At 35.0% G+C, this 19,882-nt stretch overlaps 1 protein-coding gene across 4 annotated transcripts in view; it reads right to left on the bottom strand.

Moving 5' to 3' along the window:
* DCC (DCC netrin 1 receptor) overlaps positions 1–19,882 on the bottom strand; it is a 1,143,392-nt gene that overhangs the window by 159,363 nt on the left and 964,147 nt on the right. For all 4 annotated transcript variants that reach the window (XM_043558863.1, XM_043558864.1, XM_043558865.1 and 1 more), the window contains exon 15: positions 10,322–10,516. In XM_043558863.1, coding sequence (XP_043414798.1) covers positions 10,322–10,516 — 195 coding nt within the window. The remainder of the gene's footprint in view (positions 1–10,321; positions 10,517–19,882) is intronic.

Genomic DNA, 19,882 nt, shown 5'->3' with positions numbered 1-19,882 from the left:
TCACTAAAGAAGCAAAAGAGTTACAGATAATGAGCCCACAAAGGATGTAAGATAAATTATTAAAAATACTCAACTAACCTAAAAAGATATAGAAATGAAAAAGGGCACAAATAGTAGATGGTACAACAGAGCAACAAATGAAACAAAAGTAGCAGGATGGTAGATATAAACCCAATCATGGCAATATTCTCATTAAATATAAATGGCCCAAACACCTCAATTAAAAGTCAGAGATTGTCGTATTATATAAAAGAGCAAGACCCAACTATAAGCTGCCTACAAAAAAAAAACCCTACTTTAAATTTAAGATGCAAATAGTTTGAAAGTAAAATAATGAAAAAATATGTCATGCTAATACACAAACAAAAATTAGACTGCAATTGTTATATGAATATCAGACACAAAGTTGACTTTGTATCAAAGAATATTACCTCTGATAAAGAGGAATAGTTCATGAATAATAAAGTGGTTAATTTATCAAGTGGACATAATAATCCTCAAAAATTTTGCAACTAAAAATGGAATTTCAAATTACATGGGCGAAAACACTGATAGAAGTAAAAGGATAAATATTAACCCAGAAGTATAACTGCTTAATAAAGAAAAATGTCCAGACATCCATTTTTCTCTCTTCTCTCCATGTTAGCTCTGACCCTAGCTCATAGGACAATAATTCACAGAACTCCATGGTGAAACTCTGATACTCATACCTGAAGTATGACTTGTTTTTTGATCATAAATTTTAGAAATGTGTCTCTGGATTGTATTATTCTCTTCTTGAATTAAAGGGATTTAATTTTACCAGAACACCTTGTTTTTCCCTATAGAAAGTAAAACTTCCCTGAAGTAATGTGTTCTAGTACAAGCCCTCATCAAGCTGGAATTTGGTCCTACCCTCCCTCTCCATACTAAAGCGCCAGGTCTTTGCATTGATGACAGTATTTATTTAAGTGTGTTAATGTAACATTTTAACTTTTTTCCTTAAAAAATTAGCTTTGAGTTTTCTCATTTAGTTCTCTTGCTATCATAGTCCTTTATTTTACCAGTTTGATTTACAACTAATAACTCAGATTGCAAAATACAAGGTAAAATGTGGAAGCGTTATTTAAAAAAAGGAGAACAAAGAGGGGGAGATTTGGAGACTTCTAATATATATATATATATATATATATACTATATATGCATAGTGAGGTAGTATTATATTATTAAGGATACATATATATATATATATATCTTTATCCTATATATATATATGTATATATATATATAACTCCAATGAGATATTTTCTGTTCTAGTTCAATAATGGTATTCATCTTTTGTAACAGATTCTTCCAAATAGCCATAGAAAATTTACCAGGTATAAGACAATGCATCTGCTTTGGACCTCAGGGAGTAGAAGTGAGAAAAGAGTTACAAATAGAATGATATATATTATTAATGAATCACCCTAAGCCTGCCTTTAAAGATTGTTAGGAAATGTCTATAGGTTTAGAAGACACTAACCTCAGAAAAAAAAATCATAAAAGATAAAATCCATTCTTCCTGATATATTCTAAATAATCAACTCATGGAATGACCTTTTCTCTTCCCCTTCCCTCACCACTCCTCTCTGGGCAACCAGTGCTCATGTTGAATGAATCTAATTCTCCCACTCAGGATTTTTAAATCAGTATTCTATTATTGCTGAAAACAGGAGTTTACATTTTTGTCTTTCACACTGAATTGAATGTCACTGTGTTGTTTAGATTTTTGATTCATATTAATTTCAGTAAATAAATATGTTTTATATAATGTTATATAGTTGGTGAATTATTAGGGTTTAAAACTCTGGGATCCTCAACTATTTTTTAAATTGTATTTGATACAGATTACTTTTAGGTAGAGACAAACTAAAACACTATAAACTTCAAAGTTTATATAAGCACACAATTCAAAGCTTATGTAACTGTATTATTTATATTTGCTAAACCATTGATGTATCAAATGATAATAGGACAATGCCTTATTCACATGTGCTAACTTCTGCTAACATGTTTCTAACTTTTTAAAGAACTGCAAATGGCATTAATTTATTATCTCAATTGAATCTCACAGAAAGTTTGTAAGGTATCATAGTATCCTGCTTCACAGATGAAAAAATTGAGGCTTCAAGAATCCCACACTGTGGTTACTGAAAAGACTCCTGTGCACACATAACCAATAATCCATCATTAAAGACAGACCTTAAACCCACATTTGATACCACTGGATTATGAACAAATTTAATCAAAAATGGAACACCCATTTTCTTTTTTTCTTCTTTCTTTTCTTTTATTAATTTAATTTAATAACTTTATTTTATTTTATCTTTCAATTTTATTTTGCTTTGTTTTTTACTAAACAGTCCAAAGTAAAATATTTCAATCACTGTTATAAAAAAGGATTTTTGATAGTTAGAAACAGGAAATAAATTTACCTTTAAAACCTGAATATTTTTAATTAAGGCAAAACTGATATTTTTGCAGCAATTACAATAAAAGTTTGAAATTTATATCTCTTACAAAGACCAATTTTCCACTTCTATTATTTTTTTTCAAAATCTGTTAACTCTCTGACACTGTAAAATTGGGAATGAAAGACTCTTATTCTCCATTTTCACTGAAATACTATACAGCTAGAGTTCAAATAATTTTCCCAAGAGTAAACACTGTGGCAGAGAGAAAAATATGAAACTGATCTCATATCCAGAATTCCATTAATTTTTTTTTTTACTTTTTAGTATGCTTAGACTATGTTTTTTTAAAATAGGAGTCTATTAAAACCATATCATCTAATAAACATCAGTGAAAGGATAATAATAAAAGCAAATAATAACTCAACATTCTTAAAAAAACCTAAAACTATCTTTTTGTACTGGGGTTGTAGCACTTCAAAACAAGTAACAGTGATCATTAAAACTCTAAAGTTATAATTCTTCCTTTCATAGGGTGATACCAAAGTTTATGAATATTAGTTCCCTGTAGATCTCTGCTAATCCACGTCGATTGTGGTGAAAGGGTTCCACCAGTTCTGTTTAAAATATGTAATAGTTTTAAATGGGCTAATTAGATGAGGATGAACAAAAGTCCTTGTAGAAATAATCTCAGTTGGAAAAGCAATGACTGCATCTGGACATTTATAAATAATCACTTTTGCTTTCTGAGCTAGGGAGTTCATAAAGATAAATGAAAAGGAGATGGGAGAAACAGAAAATAAAAGTAAAATAACAGACCTAAATTCAACCATTCATGCATTTTACATTAACATTAAATTTTACATTAAATACTAATGGCCTAAAAACTCCATTTAAAATAGCAAGACTCAACTATAAACTGCCTACAAGACACAGAATAACTTTAAATACAAAGATATAGGCTGTGGCACAAAAACAGACACATAGACCAATGGAATAGAATAGAAACCCCAGAACTAGACCCACAAACGTATGGCCAACTCATCTTTGACAAAGCAGGAAAGAACATCCAATGGAAAAAAGACAGTCTCTTTAACAAATGGTGCTGGGAGAACTGGACAGCAACATGCAGAAGGTTGAAACTAGACCACTTTTTCACACCATTCACAAAAATAAACTCAAAATGGATAAAGGACCTAAATGTGAGACAGGAAACCATCAAAACCTTAGAGGAGAAAGCAGGAAAAGACCTCTCTGACCTCAGCCGTAGCAATCTCTTACTCGACACATCTCCAAAGGCAAGGGAATTAAAAGCAAAAGTGAATTACTGGGACCTTATGAAGATAAAAAGCTTCTGCACAGCAAAGGAAACAACCAACAAAACTAAAAGGCAACCAACGGAATGGGAAAAGATATTCGCAAATGACATATCGGACAAAGGGCTAGTATCCAAAATCTATAAAGAGCTCACCAAACGCCACACCCGAAAAACAAATAACCCAGTGAAGAAATGGGCAGAAAACATGAATAGACACTTCTCTAAAGAAGACATCCGGATGGCCAACAGGCACATGAAAAGATGTTCAGCGTCGCTCCTTATCAGGGAAATACAAATCAAAACCACACTCAGGTATCACCTCACGCCAGTCAGAGTGGCCAAAATGAACAAATCAGGAGACTATAGATGCTGGAGAGGATGTGGAGAAACGGGAACCCTCTTGCACTGTTGGTGGGAATGCAAATTGGTGCAGCCACTCTGGAAAGCAGTGTGGAGGTTCCTCAGAAAATTAAAAATAGACCTACCCTATGACCCAGCAATAGCACTGCTAGGAATTTATCCAAGGGATACAGGAGTACTGATGCATAGGGCTACTTGTACCCCAATGTTTATAGCAGCACTCTCAACAATAGCCAAATTATGGAAAGAGCCTAAATGTCCATCAACTGATGAATGGATAAAGAAATTGTGGTTTATATACACAATGGAATATTACGTGGCAATGAGAAAAAATGAAATATGGCCTTTTGTAGCAACGTGGATGGAACTGGAGAGTGTGATGCTAAGTGAAATAAGCCATACAGAGAAAGACAGATACCATATGGTTTCACTCTTATGTGGATCCTGAGAAACTTAACAGGAACCCATGGGGGAGGGGAAGGAAAAAAAAAAAAAGAGGTTAGAATGGGAGAGAGCCAAAGCATAAGAGACTGTTAAAAACTGAGAACAAGCTGAGGGTTGATGGGGGTGGGAGGGAGGAGAGTGTGGGTGATGGGTATTGAGGAGGGCACCTTTTGGGATGAGCACTGGGTGTTGTATGGAAACCAATTTGTCAATAAATTTCATAAAAAAATAAAAAAATAAAAACATAAAATAAATAAATAAATAAAGATAAATAAATAAACAACAACAACAAAAAAAGATATAGGCTGAAAGTAATAGATGAAAAAGATACACCATGTAAACTGTAAGTATAAGAAGGCATAAATAATGTTAACATTAAGTCTAGCGACAGGCATCTGTAGTGTAAATGAGGTGATTTACTAAGAAAAAAGAACAATTATAAATGTGTATTGGCTTAATAACAGACTCCCAAAATAAATGAAGCAATCAAATCAACAGAATTAAAGGGAGACAAAAATGGTTCCATGTTTATAAAAGGTGATTCGACACACCATCTTAGCTATTGACAAACTATTGATCAAAAACTTTAGTAAGAAACACAGATGATCGAGGAAATGATATCAAAGACCTTGATCTAATTGACATTTATAGAACTCTATATCTAATAATTGAAAACTACACATGATTTTCAAGTTCACATAGTACATTCAACAAAATTAAAACAGGTCACAATAAGTTTAAAGATATTAAAGTCAGAGTGTATTTCCTAATCATGATAAAATAAAATTAAAAATTGATAATAACGGGGCACCTGGGTGGCTCAGTCGGTTAAGCGTCCAACTTTGGCTCAGGTCATGATCTCATGGCTTGTGAGTTCAAGCCCCGCATCAGGCTCTGTGCCAACAGCTCAGAGCCTAGAGCCTGCTTCAGATTCTCTCTCTCTCTCTCTCTCTCTCTCTCTCTCTCTCTCTCTCTCCCTCTCTCTGCCCCTCCCCTGCTCATGCTCTGTCTCTCTCTGTCTCTCAAAAATAAATAAACATTAAAAAAATTAAAAAGAAATTTATGAATCAATAATAACAAGATGTCTAGGAAAAAACAAAATTTGAAAAGTAAGCAATGCACTTAATAAAGAGAAAAATAAATCAAGGGAAATTAGAAAATATTTTTAATGAAATGATAATGAAGAGACAACATATCAACATTTGTGGGATGTAAGGGAAGGGTGCTTAGAGAACACAAATAACTTTAAAAACCTACTTCATGAGGTCGCACCTTAAGAAATTAGAAATAGAGAGAAATTGTACAATAAGTACAAGAAGGAAAATAGAGTAAAAGCAGATATGAAAGAAACAAAATGGAGACAGTCAGTAATTAGTAATGTTAAAGCCTCAAAGATCAGCAAAATTGATAAGCCCCTACCTAGACTGATCACAAAAAATAGAGGGGACATAAATGATCAACATCATAAACGAAACAGCAGTTATCACTGCAGATAATAAAAGACCATTATGAATGAACAATTCTATGCCAACAAACATGACAAAATGAAGTAGACAAATGTCATGAAAATTGTAACTTACCAAAATCAACACAAGAAAAAAATACAAAATACAAAAATATCTATACGTGTTAAAGAAGCTAAATTCATTATCAAAAGCCTTCTTAAAAAGGAAATCTTGGATCCAGGTGGTTTTGTTAGTGAATTATATCAAATATTCCAGGAATAAGTAATATAAATTTTACACACACTTTTTCAGTGACAGAAGAACAAATTGTCCAACTGATTTTAGGAGACCAGTATGACTTTAATTAAAAAAAATGGATAAAGTCACTACATGAAAAGAAAATTGTAGACAAATATACCTTATTAATATAGTAGACAAATATATCTAATGAATATGGGTAGACAAATACATCTCATGAATATAGGCACAAAAATCCTTAATAAATATTAACAAATCAAATCCAACAAGATAAGAAAAGGGTAACATATCATGCATTGATCTGCATGAGAAATTCAAGATTAGCTACCCTTCAAAAATCAATCAATATAATTCACCATATTAAAAAAATAATAATAAAGGAGGAAAAAGAGCTAGAAACCTATTACACAAAAATTCAACAAATATTCATGATAAAAATTCCTAGAAAGCTAGAAAAGTAGAAAGCTTCCTCAATCTGATAAGACACCTATGAATAACCTATAGCTAATATCCCATTTCATGCCTCCCCTAAGATCAGGAACAAGACAAAAATACCTGCTTCCATTTCTATTCAACATTTTACTAAAGATCTTAACCAAGAGAAAGCGAGAGAAATAAATTAAAGGCAGGAGATCAGAAATTAACTGTAAAGCTGTTCCTCCTTACATATGATATGCTTGTTTACATGGGAATTCCCAGAGCATTCTACTAGTGGAACCAATACGTGAATGTAACATGTCTTGGGATACTAGATTGGTGCTTAAAAACAGTTGTATTCTCCTATACTAGCAGCAAACAGCTAGAAAATGAACTTGAACAATCCCATTTAAAATAGTTAATATACACACATATACATAGGGACTAAATTTAATAAACACACACAGACATACACATAGATATAGATATAGATATATATAGATATACATATACATATACATATATAGATATTGGCCTAATATATATATTTTGACTAAATCTAACAAAAACTTTCAAGATTTCCTATACTGAATACTGTAAAATATTACTGAGAGAAATTAAAGAAGAAATTTGAAAAACACAGTTTATTGTCAGTTATGTCACAATAAAGCCCTTTTAAAACTTAACAAATTGTACACTTTAGATATGTACAGTTTATACACATACAAATACCTCCATAAAGATGTAGAGGTAGGTAAATTGATCAATTGATAGACTGATGAATAGGTTAGTAGGTAAATAGTGAGTTTTTGAAAGAGGAGCTTGGTTTCAAATTAATGTTGCCAAACATGGCTAGAATTCAGATCTTATGAATCTATACCATGCATATACATCAAAACTGGCATTTAGGGCTCTTAAACTAAAAGGAATACGACGTCAAAAGATTAATTATAAATATCTAACAGTACAAACATTGGCTAATGAAACTCTATGTCTACACTAGGTAAGCTTTGTTTTAAATCAGGCAACATTAGATGTTGTTCAAAACAGTCTTATATTTGTTGTCCTGAAGCAGGTCACAGTGCCTGGTGTCTAAATATTAAATTATTATGCCTGATAAACAAAATGCTGTTTGAAAGTTCTGGTCTCCTATCAAAGAGAAGAGGAAGTTTATTGGTCAATTATAAACCAAATCGCTTTTTTATAGTCTAAAATACAACCATGACACTTGAAGTTATAGCTGACGCTATGCTTTAACAGATTATAACTTTCTTTAATTCGTTTTTAATTGTATAACTGTTATACAGTCCTTAAAATATATATTCCACTATTTAGCCAAAGTTTATGTCAGACATCTTAAGTTCCAACTTTTAAGAGGATAAAGGATTCACTCAAGTCCACATTCAAACTTTGCAAAGAAACCACTGATTGCTTTATTCTTTTAAACATTAAAGAAGCAGACTAGTTTCATAGCATCTTGTGATATATAGATATGGATATGGATATATAGATATAGATATGTTTAATACACACTCTGGGTAAATAGTGATACACATGTTGAAAAAATACCAGTTTCTCTGCTTAACTATGCAGATACTTGAACAATAAGAATATAACACTTCTATTTCTTATTTTATGTTAAGACATAGGACTATATTAGAAAAGTATCAGCTGGTAGAACTTAAATACTTATGTATATATCCACATGTGTATGTGCGTATGTGTGTGTAAATGTATGTGTGTAACTTATCTTTTTCCAGATAAGCTTTAAAGTGTAATAAACACATGCTTATCTATCATTGAGGTAGGTTCATATCTATTTTATCTTTAACAGTTTTCTTAGCTCTCTAAACAACGAGAGCTTGTTTCCTTTGTAAGCATGTGAAGAGATTTGCCTGGAGAGATCCCAAAAGCCTCAACTTTGCTAGCCTAGGAGACTCCTGGAAAGTCTGCTTGTAGAAAAGAACATCATTACCAAAGGGATACAGCAAGACAATGTGGTTTTCCTTTATGACTTCATTCTGACTTTGCACCGCACTCTCATGGCAGCAGAGCCTGGGACCGGCCATGGGGATCTCTCCTTCTGTTGGGTGGCATCATGATCAACTGTCAGAGGTGATGCCCACTGAATAATGGACAAATGGCAGTCCTTCAACATAGATCTGACGGTCATAGAGTATGTTCTGTGATTGCCTTAACATTCAAACTCGGGGACTGACTGAGAATGTTATTTCTAAATGCCGAGCCAACTAGAATTGTGGAGATTTTCAGTAGGTACTTTTCTTATTAGTGTTTGAGGCAATTATAGAGAGAACGTGTCAGTGTAATTTTCCTCCTGCAGTGAGAAAATCTTTTCTTGCTACTGCAAGGAAAGGTATTTAAATTCAAATCAAGTTACTCATCACAAATGTTCTGTTTGTGAAAGAAATTGCAAGTAAGTAGCATCCCCTACCTCCACCAATCAGGTAATATTCCCAGTGAGGAGGTCAATGTGCTTCACTGCAAATAATACGGAGTTAAATCAACAGGTAGAATCAACTTGCTTTGTGCTTTATGAGACTAGTTTAACTTCTTAGCAGCCTATGTATGACATATATTCCTTTGATTTCTCTCTGTCAATGATATAATCTCTAATTATACTATGGAAAATCATATATAAAATGGATGTGAACCCTTTCATTACACATTAGCCCTGTCTAAATGAACAAATTTTCAATGGATTAGGAAATGTCATAAGTTAAGTATTGTATTTAGTCAAATGAGGTTGAAGATGATAAGAGGTTGGAATGCATGCAGAGAGGAGTTTGACAACTAAGTTTACAGGCTTGACTGAAATTCCTTGTTTCGGGGCACCTGGGTGGCTCAGTCAGTTAAGCATCTGACTCTTGATTTCAGCTCAGGTCGGGAGCTTGTGGTTTATGAGTTCAAGCCCCAAATTGGTCTCCCTGATAATGGTGTGGAGCCTGCTTGGGATTCTCTCTCTCCCTGTCTTTACCCCTCCCCCGCTTTGTTCTCTCTCTCTCTCTCTCTCTCTCTCTCTCAGAATAATAAACATGAAACAAATAAGAAAATTGCTTGTTTCACCTTTTGTTTTATGGTCATAATGGCATAGTCACAAAGTTTTGCCTATAAATACTAAAGGACAAGAGGGCAATGTGACTAGATAATTCAGTGTTAAAGAAAACTTGACAGAATAATCTCCTAGTGAGAAAAAAATGACAAAAAAGTGTTGACTTTCTTTTTATAAGAATTATTAAGATTAGAAGTTTCTGTTGACCAGGGAAAAAGAAAATTAATACAATTATCTTTTTGTATCCTCTGGCACATAAACAAGAGTACACAGCAGAGCACCCACTGTTGTGGATGTCTCTAAACAAAATTCCCCAATGCAAAATTCAGAGAGGAAAAACATCGGTGTGTGTGTATACATGTGTGTGCATGCAAATGTGTGTGTGTGTATGTGTGTGTGTGTGTGTGTGTGTGTGTGTGTAGACTGACAGGAGATAGAAAAAGAGAGAGACTCATTTTAAGAATTAATATGTGCTACAAATTAAAATCAAATTCTGAAGACCAAGTTTCCAAGAAAGAAAATAATTTCACATAAATCATTTACTTCATTTAATAGAATAAAAAACATTGCTACTCACCTAACCTCTCAATAGAATAATATCGCTGTTTACTATCCACACGCACTGTCTCGGCATAAGGGCTCCCAACGCCATAACCAATTATGTAACCTCGCACCACGATGTTTGGGTTCAAGGGAGGAGTCCAACTCATGATGATGCAATTGGTCTGGGGCCTCACGTGAAGAGAGCTTGGCTGGTCAGGGACTTGAGACTCTAGAATTCAAAGAGGGGTAAACATCAGCCTGTCTCATAATAGAACATAGAGCATGGTAAACCTTCCCATTTAAAGAACACTCAATACCATATTCCATGAATTCTCAAATAGTGCATCACTTATTGCCCAAGTTCTCCCTAGTGTCAGCGTGTGATTCCATTTTCCATGTTTCACAGAATTCCTTAAGCACGAGAGGGCACTGAGTTCCTTCCATAGGCATGTAGCATCATGCATCCTTATTCTAATAGGTTTTTTTTCCCCTTTCAGCTGTTTTCCCCCCATATAATTCTTCTTAGGTATCATCACTAATGGGTGAAATCAAAGAGGATGTAAGAACAATAGGAAGGGAAATGAAATGTCAAAAATGGTCTTGCCCAAGGATTATTTTATTCTCATTTAACTAAATAGGAAAATCAAGCAGTTCTTTCTCAAAATGTCAGGTGAAACAGTTTAGGGCAAATCAGCATGATTAAGATTGTACCTGACCCATAATTTAGTGCATCTCTGAAAAGTGCATCCATTATTGAATAAAAAGAGACAGTGGCCGAGATGGTAGCCACACAGACTTTGGAGTGTGCAAATTTCATTTAATACCAGGATCTGTCACTTCCTAGCTGTGCACCCTCATGAAGTTATTTATCTTCTCTGAGATTACCTTTTAATTAAAGTGGCATTCCAAATATTGATTGCTTCAAAGCCTGAGCTCTGAAAATAAGAATTCCAACTTATACTGTATACTCACCATCTCAGAGAGACCTTAAGACCTAAGCCTCAGTTTCCTCATGTGCAGAATGAGGCTAAGGATAGTAATATTCTCATAGGGTGCTGAGAAGATTTAATGAGATAAAGTATAAAAGCACTCATTATGAGTAGCACCAACTCATGTTAGCTGTTAGGGAGTAAATGTACGTGCTACCCTGACATAAATTTTCTCTGAAGGAGATTGTGTGTTGAAAATTAATAAATTAGCATTCTGACTTTTACATTATCTTTCTTCCCTCTGGTCCCATGGTTAAAGAAATGATGCATTTTCTGGATGATTCTCATCATTCAACTAATAAATATTTATGAGCACCTACTATGTTGGGGGAACGGGTCAAGGTATCCCATGATGATCAGGATACAGGTCAAGAGTGAATATGGCAAACATAAAACATATACTCTTGGAGTTCACAGTTTAATGGGAAAGACAAGTAAAAAGGCAGTTATAATATACCATGATAAATATTTTGATAGGGTTAATACAGGCATATGTAGCCTATTTTTTGAAAATCATGTAAGTATTCTGGGAAGAAATTTAAGCAAGAATGTGCCCATCTAAACTTTAATAGTCCATTAAGTGCTTAGCATAGTTTCTGGCAATTAATGGGTACTCATAATATTAGTGATTCGAACTTTATTCAAACTATTTGTGTTCATTCATTCATTCTTTTTTTAAATAATGTTTTTATTCATTTTTCAGAGAGAAAGAGAGACAGAGTGAAAGCAAGGGAGGTGCAGAGAGAGAGAGAGAGAGAGAGGGAGACACAGAATCTGAAGCAGGCTCCAGGCTTTGAGCTGTCAGCACAGAGCCTGACATGGAGCTTGAACCCATGAACTGTGAGATCATGACCTGAGCTGAAGTTGGACGCTTAACCGACTGACCCACCGAGGAGCCCCCATTATTTCTTTCTTAACTGGTAATCTCTAAAGGTAACAAATGTCAGATTATGCAAAATAATTTGATGATTACAGGTAATGTTACAACATATTTGTTTCCTTGATGTAATAGCAAAAGGTGATATAATCTCTATTACCAACTTTATCGACTTTCAACATGCATACTTCTAGCTTAAGTGATATATGGGAACATGTCTTTTAAAAGTTTTTAAAGTAGGTCCCATAATAACAGCTTTTTAAAAGATGCTACATCCTAAAGATGTTACATCAGCAGCATTTTCTAAAGGAGCTCCCCCACCCCTCTAGGCCCCACCCTGCCCAAAGATGCCCATTTGTGACAGAAAGGGCAGAAGTTTTGTCTGCTCTGAGGAAGCCTGTGACATAATATGCAAAGGTGTCATAAAAAAATTATCTCAGGGGTGCCTGGGTGGCGCAGTCGGTTAAGCGTCCGACTTCAGCCAGGTCACGATCTCGCGGTCCGTGAGTTCGAGCCCCGCGTCGGGCTCTGGGCTGATGGCTCAGAGCCTGGAGCCTGTTTCCGATTCTGCGTCTCCCTCTCTCTCTGCCCCTCCCCTGTTCATGCTCTGTCTCTCTCTGTCCCAAAAATAAATAAACGTTGAAAAAAAAAATTATAAAAAAAAAAAATTATCTCAAAATGTGGACATAAACCTTAACAACAGAAACACAATGTAAGGGACTTTCCACTAGAAACCCTAAGTAAAAGTAATAAAATACATAAAAGGAATGGATTAATACTTTTCAACTCTATTGCCACAGAGGCTGTCCAGTGTCCTTGAAATGTAATGGGTTCTACAAAGAATTATTTAACACTTTTGAGGTTTTGCAGTCATTATTGAAAACAGCAAGACAATCTGCCTAACCCTACATTTAGCAAATGAATTCAGTGCTATGACTTTTTAAAGACAATATGAGAACTTAATGATTTTAATGACAATACTCAACCTCTTTAAAATTTTTTTTTTCAACGTTTATTTATTTTTGGGACAGAGAGAGACAGAGCATGAGCGGGGGAGGGGCAGAGAGAGAGGGAGACACAGAATCGGAAACAGGCTCCAGGCTCCGAGCCATCAGCCCAGAGCCTGATGCGGGGCTCGAACTCCCGGACCGCGAGATCGTGACCTGGCTGAAGTCGGACGCTTAACCGACTGCGCCACCCAGGCGCCCCGCAACCTCTTTTAGAATAAAAGGAAAAAAAATATTTAAAATGTTTCAAAACAATAACTTTCTCCATCTTTCTGCAAACCATAGAGTAGTTCCCTTGCAGGTTAGTAAGGTTCATACCCACAGAAGTACATATCTTGGAGCATTATAAGGGGGTTATGGTAATGAGTGTACAAACTGGCTCTTGAAGAAGAGGGGCTCTTGGTACACAGGACTTGTCTTTTTTGTTTGTTTGTTTTTCACTGTATGAAAGAAATTTTCATCCTAGATCCAAACTGGGAACAATTTCAACATGATAAAAAATAAGGGTGTATATACATAAGAATACATGTTGGCTCCCCTTCTAAATACTTAATGCGCTTTACTACCCTTAAGATCATAGGGCCATAAGAAAAGTTGTCTATCAAGGCAGTGTGAGACATAACCCATTTATAATATATGGCCTCATCATAAAATAACTGTGCTAAGAGATTCGTAATCCAGAATAGCCCCTTTGTACCCACCTACTCACTTCTTAATATAAAAACAGAAATGACATTTTCCTTTTATGCTACCTGAATCAGTTTTCTCTAACATAGATGACCTTATGGATTAGGAAAATGGTTACTATTGGAATGAATTATAAAACATCAATTCAGAAAATTTGCCATGAAAGTATGTGACATGAGACCTCTCGGTTTGAAGGCTGAAACTGAAATTCACTACTCAGAAGTACATGAAAGATTTTACAAGTACCTCTAGGACAATATTGAGTATATAAAGCATAGAGAAGTATTAAGGTAATTATTTAAATAATTTGAAACCAAAGAACACATTTTTAATGAACCTCAAATTTCTACTGAAATCTGAATTATCAGAGTAACTAGGTCAACGGCCATTCTTGCTTATACTCTGGAATTATGGATCCAATCTTGGTTTAATTTGTTCCTAAAGAAGAGGTATTATTTTGGGGGGTTGGGTGCAGCGTGCCTGGATGGCTCAGTCAGTTAAATGTCCAACTTCAGCTCACGACATGGTTTCGCGGTTCTTGGGTTTGAGCCCCGTGTTGGGCTCTGTGCTGATAGCTCAGAGCCTGGAGCCTGCTTCGGATTCTGTGTGTCTCTCTCTTTCTGCTCCTCCTCCACTCATGCTCTCTCTCTTTCAAAAATAAACATTAACAAAATTTTAAAAAAGAATAGTTATGATGTTTTGAGTGACGACCAATTTCCACTAATGAGTAGTATTCACATATAGCACATTAGGAAATTTACCATATTAATCCCCATGACATTTCAACAATTACTGTACATCTCCTATGTGCCAGTCATAGTTCTAAGTACTGGGGACATAGTTTTTTGGGGAAGTAAAACCAATAAAATAAGAGGAAAGAAGAAACAAACAAGGAAATCAGAAGATTTTGTAAGTGCCATGCTGATAGAATAGTAACTGACACTGACTCAAGGAAGGTATTCCTGGTAGAGTCTAAGGTGAATGATCAGAAAGAGTCAGTCAAGCAAATACCAGGGTGGAAAACTTTACAAGAAGAGGGAATGACTGCTACAAAGCCCCTGCAGCAAGGATGAGCTTCGTATATGGAGATATCAAAGAAGGTCATTGTGCCTAGACCACAGAAGGAAAATAAAGAAAATAAAAAGAAAGTTACCCAGTGGGAATTTAAAATGGTACAAATGCTATGAAAAACAGTATTGTAGTTATTTTTTTTTAATTTAGAATTACCATAAGATCCAGTAATTCCACTTCTGGGTATAATCTCCCAAGAACTGAAAGCAGGGACTCAAACAGATATCTGTACACCTGCACTCACAGTATAATTATTCGGAAGAGCCAAAAAGTAACTAAAGTCCAGGTGTCCATCGACAGATGAATGGATAAACAAACTGGGGTATATACACAAAATGGGATATTTTTCAGCTTTAAAGAGGAAGGAAATTCTGATTCATGCCTTTAGGCATGAGCCTTTAGGACATTATGGTAAGTGAAACAAACCAGTTCACAAAAGGACAAAAACTGCATGAATCTACTTCTATGACATACCCAGAGAGTCCAAATTCATAGAGAGAGAAAGTAGATGGTGATTGCTAGGAACTGGGAGGAGGGTGGAGTAGGGAGGAGTGATTGCTTAATGGGTACAGAGTTTCAGTTTTGCAAGACAAAGAGTTTTAGAAGAGGGTGGTTTTGATGATTGTCACACAACAATGTAGATGTACTTAAAGACACTGAACTGTACACTTAAAACTAGTTAAGATGGTTACTATTATGTTATGCGCAGTTTAAAATAATTTTTTTAATTAAAAAATTAGAAAACTCTAAAATGTTTTTGTGCTTGTCTGGATGGCTATTGTGGAAGTGATGTGTGCATATTTGGGACATTTGGGTGATAAAATCAACAGAGCTATAAACCAGATGTAAATGGTTTGGGAAAGAAGAGACTCAATGATAACTCATATATCTTTGGCTTGGGCAACTGGTGTATGACCTACTGAGATAAAGAAAAATAAGTGAGTTCTTAGGTCATGTTAAATTGAGATACCTATTTGTTATACCTATGGAGATCTCAAGGATGTAGGTGGGTATATAAATTTGGGGTTTTAGTGAAAGGCCACGGTCAGATACATAGATGTGAAAGCTGCCAATATACAGATGGTATTGAAAATGAATGTGTAAGACTATAGATACAGTGTGAGCATGTGTGTAAACAAAAACAAATAAGATCATGTCAAATAAGTAACATCACTCGAAACTCCTTAAAGTCTTCTGATAGCACACTGTAAAGTCAGGTTCTACCATGGCCTAAAAGGTTGTATATGCTCTACCCCAGTCCTCCTTAGCTCTCTATCTTCATCTCCTACCACTTTCCCCTTTGCTTACCTTACCCCAGCCACCTATTACACAGTGGACGCTTTATTGTTCCTCAAACATGCCAGGCATGCTCTGGCCTCAGGGCATTTGCATCTGTGGTATGCTTTGCCTGGGAAGCACTCCCTCAGATACGCCTTTCTCCCTTACGTCCTTCAGGTTTCTGTTATTTGCTTTTCAACTTCAGCCTTGCCTGGCTACCATATTTAAATTTGCAATCTTTCCCTAATCTCTAATCTAATAATCACCTATCTTATTTTCCCCCCCTAGGATTTGTTGCCATTTATTGTGCTTTCTATTTAATGTGATTATTTCATTATTCTTTGTCTCATCTCCTTCCATAAATTCTGGAATACATAAAACTGTCACTAACTATACAATTATCAAGATTTTATACAGCTCTCTCTTTAAGACAAGAATTTTAAGAAAAAAAAGGAAATAATAAAGAAATGAAACAAGATGAAAATACAGTTATTAACAGCATTTTCTCCAAGTGGCCAGAAAGATTTGTTTCTGCTGGCCCCTGCTAATGACAATGATTGCTGCTGTGTACTGTCTTCTGTGGACGGCCCGCCAAGTGGCGTCAGGCAGCTGGTACTTTTGACAAATACTCACATATCTGTTCTCGATTTAGTGTGCTGCATTTTATGGGTCATTTTGTTAGAGATTTGTTCCGGTCCCTAATAGCCTATATGTCTTTACAGAGAATTACATAAGGCAGTTGGTACAGCCATCTTCTATCTTTCCAGACAGTTCTGATACATACTAATGTGTTCATTTCTATTGGCGAGGACTATTCTCACCAACGGACATCATCTTCCTTATGCCACTCATGTCTATAAACTTTGAATGTTATTTGTGTATTTATTGTAGTGAACAATCACTTCTATTTACCAATGAACTATACCTTGTTTTTATTTTATTTTTATTATATATTTATTTTTGCTTTCCTCCTACAATCTTCTTAGTAGTAACCTTTTACTATATTTTTCACTTAGTGGTACACAAGTGTAGTCATATGTCCAGCACTCCCATCATGGGACACAACAGTTCCATCCCCCTCAAACTCTCCTCATATTGTCACCTTGGCAGTCATTCCCTTCCCCGATCCTTCAATATTAACTTGACTAATGGATTTTAAAATTTCATTCCTCTATGAATATGCTCTTATGAATAATCTTATTTATTTTCAGCATTCATTCTTTTAAAAAAACATCTATGTTTTTGCTCTTGTTCCTTAATAACAATGGGTAACATGTATGGAGGACTATTATGAGTAAGCGCCATATTCAACATTTGAATAAATGTTTGAAGGTTTCGTACATACTTTGTGCTCTTAGCTATTCTACAAATGTCCTGTTTATCATAATGTTTGAATTTTCAAATTAGGATTCATAATTTTAATTGAATTGTATCTTTTTGTTTACTTTTATATATTTTTCCACAATCTTAATGGTCTCAGCTCAAATAATCTTATTATTCTACCATTTCATGTTATTTTTAGGTACTTTTGTTTGTAGTATTCATTTTCATTTTAATGAAATTTTTACTCTATCACTGCTCCTGAAATTGAAAATATTCATTTTACTCTGTCACTGCTCCTGAAATTGAAAATAAATATAAGTATAAACAGAGTGTAGAGTGGTGGTTGCCAGGGGTTAAGGGGTGAGGGAAATGGGGAGATGTTGGTCACAGGGTACAAACTTCCAGTTATAAGTTATAAGTTCTGGATCTAATGTGCAGCATGGTGACTATACTTAACAATACTGAATTACTGTATTATGTACTTGAAAATTGCTAAGAGAGCAGACCTTCCATGCTCTTACCTCACATATACACAAAAAGGTAATTATGTGAAGTGATAGATGAGGCTACTAACTTTATTGTGGTAATAATCATGTTGTACTTACTGTATATCTTAAACATACACAATATTTTATGTCAATGGTATCTCAATAAAGCTGGAAAAATTAAAAAGAAAACAGAAAATTAAAGACAAAAATTAGCATAAAACCAGAAAAAGAAAAGAAAAAGCATGCAGAAAATTAAGGGGAGCAGGTAGATACATAGTGTTCTAAAAAGGAACTTGTGACAGATTCATTCCTTTAACACCAAAATTCTAATTCTGAAAAAAATATGCCTCTTGAGGGTATTTGTTTGTGTCCTCCAATTTCCGACACTGACAGTGACTTACTCCTATTGACAATCAAGGTAGACTACTGGAATGGGGTTGTCTGCTTAGGCCTAGGAAACAATATGATGTCTTTCTGAAGATATAACTGATCAGAATCTAGATCCTGTAGCCTCTGCACTTTTACCACTGATCAAGTCTCACAATGATGATAACTCAATGGGAAAAAAGTAGTGGGGGGAGTAAGATATTCCTCAGGGAAGAGACATTCAATGTCATGTCCAAGTTTAATCTTAACAAAATAATCAAGATGGTTCCTTCTTTGGTTCTCTCTTGCCTAGAGAAACTGCAGAATCCCAACTCCAGATCATCAGTAGGGTGAAACTAGTCCTTTTTTGTTCCAATGTTGGGAAAAAAATGGCCTAAATCTGTTGAGTTCTTGATTTGACAAGGAGAAAATTAAGGTAACTGTCTAGGGAGGAGGTTGGCATGTCAAATGGAACACAAGAAGAAACACAATCAAGTTCAATTTTATTTACAAACTCCTGGGTTTTTGAGTGGGAAAACCAAAACTTGACAGTTACAGGCAACACCTTTGATGTAGCTTTCTAAGAGCACTGTGGGATCAGAGCCTATCAATATCCATGATATCAATATTTGTTTTCTCAATTTAGAGTTCAGGGACCCCAACTTCAAAAACCATAGGATCTCACTAGAATCTTATGTCTTCCCATGATAAATTTTATCAGCTACTTCATATTGAATAATCTCCAGGTTTTGGGCCATGCAAATGATAAATCCTATTCTTTAAAAGGGCATGGGGAGTAGGGTCTCAGGATGTACTTCCATCCCAAAGGATGGAAGGATGTGATTCCTAAAGAATGTACTTCCATGAACTTTTCAGGTTCATTTTCCTCTAACTGGATTAAAACCCTAGTCTCTCAAAACTATAGATCTATTTGCCCTAAAAGAAAATCACTATCTCTAAAATCTTATGGCAAGCTTCTCTCTAGAAAACTTGGGCTTTTATTTTAACATCTAACTTGAGGAAAAGGTAATATAATTCTCCATTTAAATAAAAGTATACCAAGGAGGGCCAAGGGGGATGTTTCTAGCTCTCATTTAACTATAATTGTTTTTATGACTATAATAGTATGAGTTTAACATAAATAATACCTGGCTATGAATGTTTACATATTGACACATCTATTCAATATTAATAAAACATCTACCATGCATCAGGCACCACGAAAAGCACTGAGAAATTCAAATCAAATAAAGCAAGGTCTTTGCTTGTAGTCAGCTGAGAGGAGTGTGATAGTTGCTGATATTGTGCCCATAACAGCAGGCTTAGAGGAAAGACATCTGTATGCAGCTCAGATGAAAGAAGCCTCCTAGAAGCAAAACATTCGGTGAGTTTTGAAGTAGAAGTAGGTGTGAAGTCATGTGAAAGGGCACTCTGGCAGAGGAAACACTAAGTGTTAAAGCATGAGATATAATGGAGTGCATCTGGAGGGATGCATACATATGCAAAGAT

This window comes from Prionailurus bengalensis, chromosome D3 (assembly GCF_016509475.1).
Source record: "Prionailurus bengalensis isolate Pbe53 chromosome D3, Fcat_Pben_1.1_paternal_pri, whole genome shotgun sequence".
Taxonomy (NCBI): domain Eukaryota; kingdom Metazoa; phylum Chordata; class Mammalia; order Carnivora; family Felidae; genus Prionailurus; species Prionailurus bengalensis.
The sequence above is the reverse complement of the archived record's forward strand: the minus strand, read 5'-3'. Positions and strand labels throughout refer to the sequence as shown.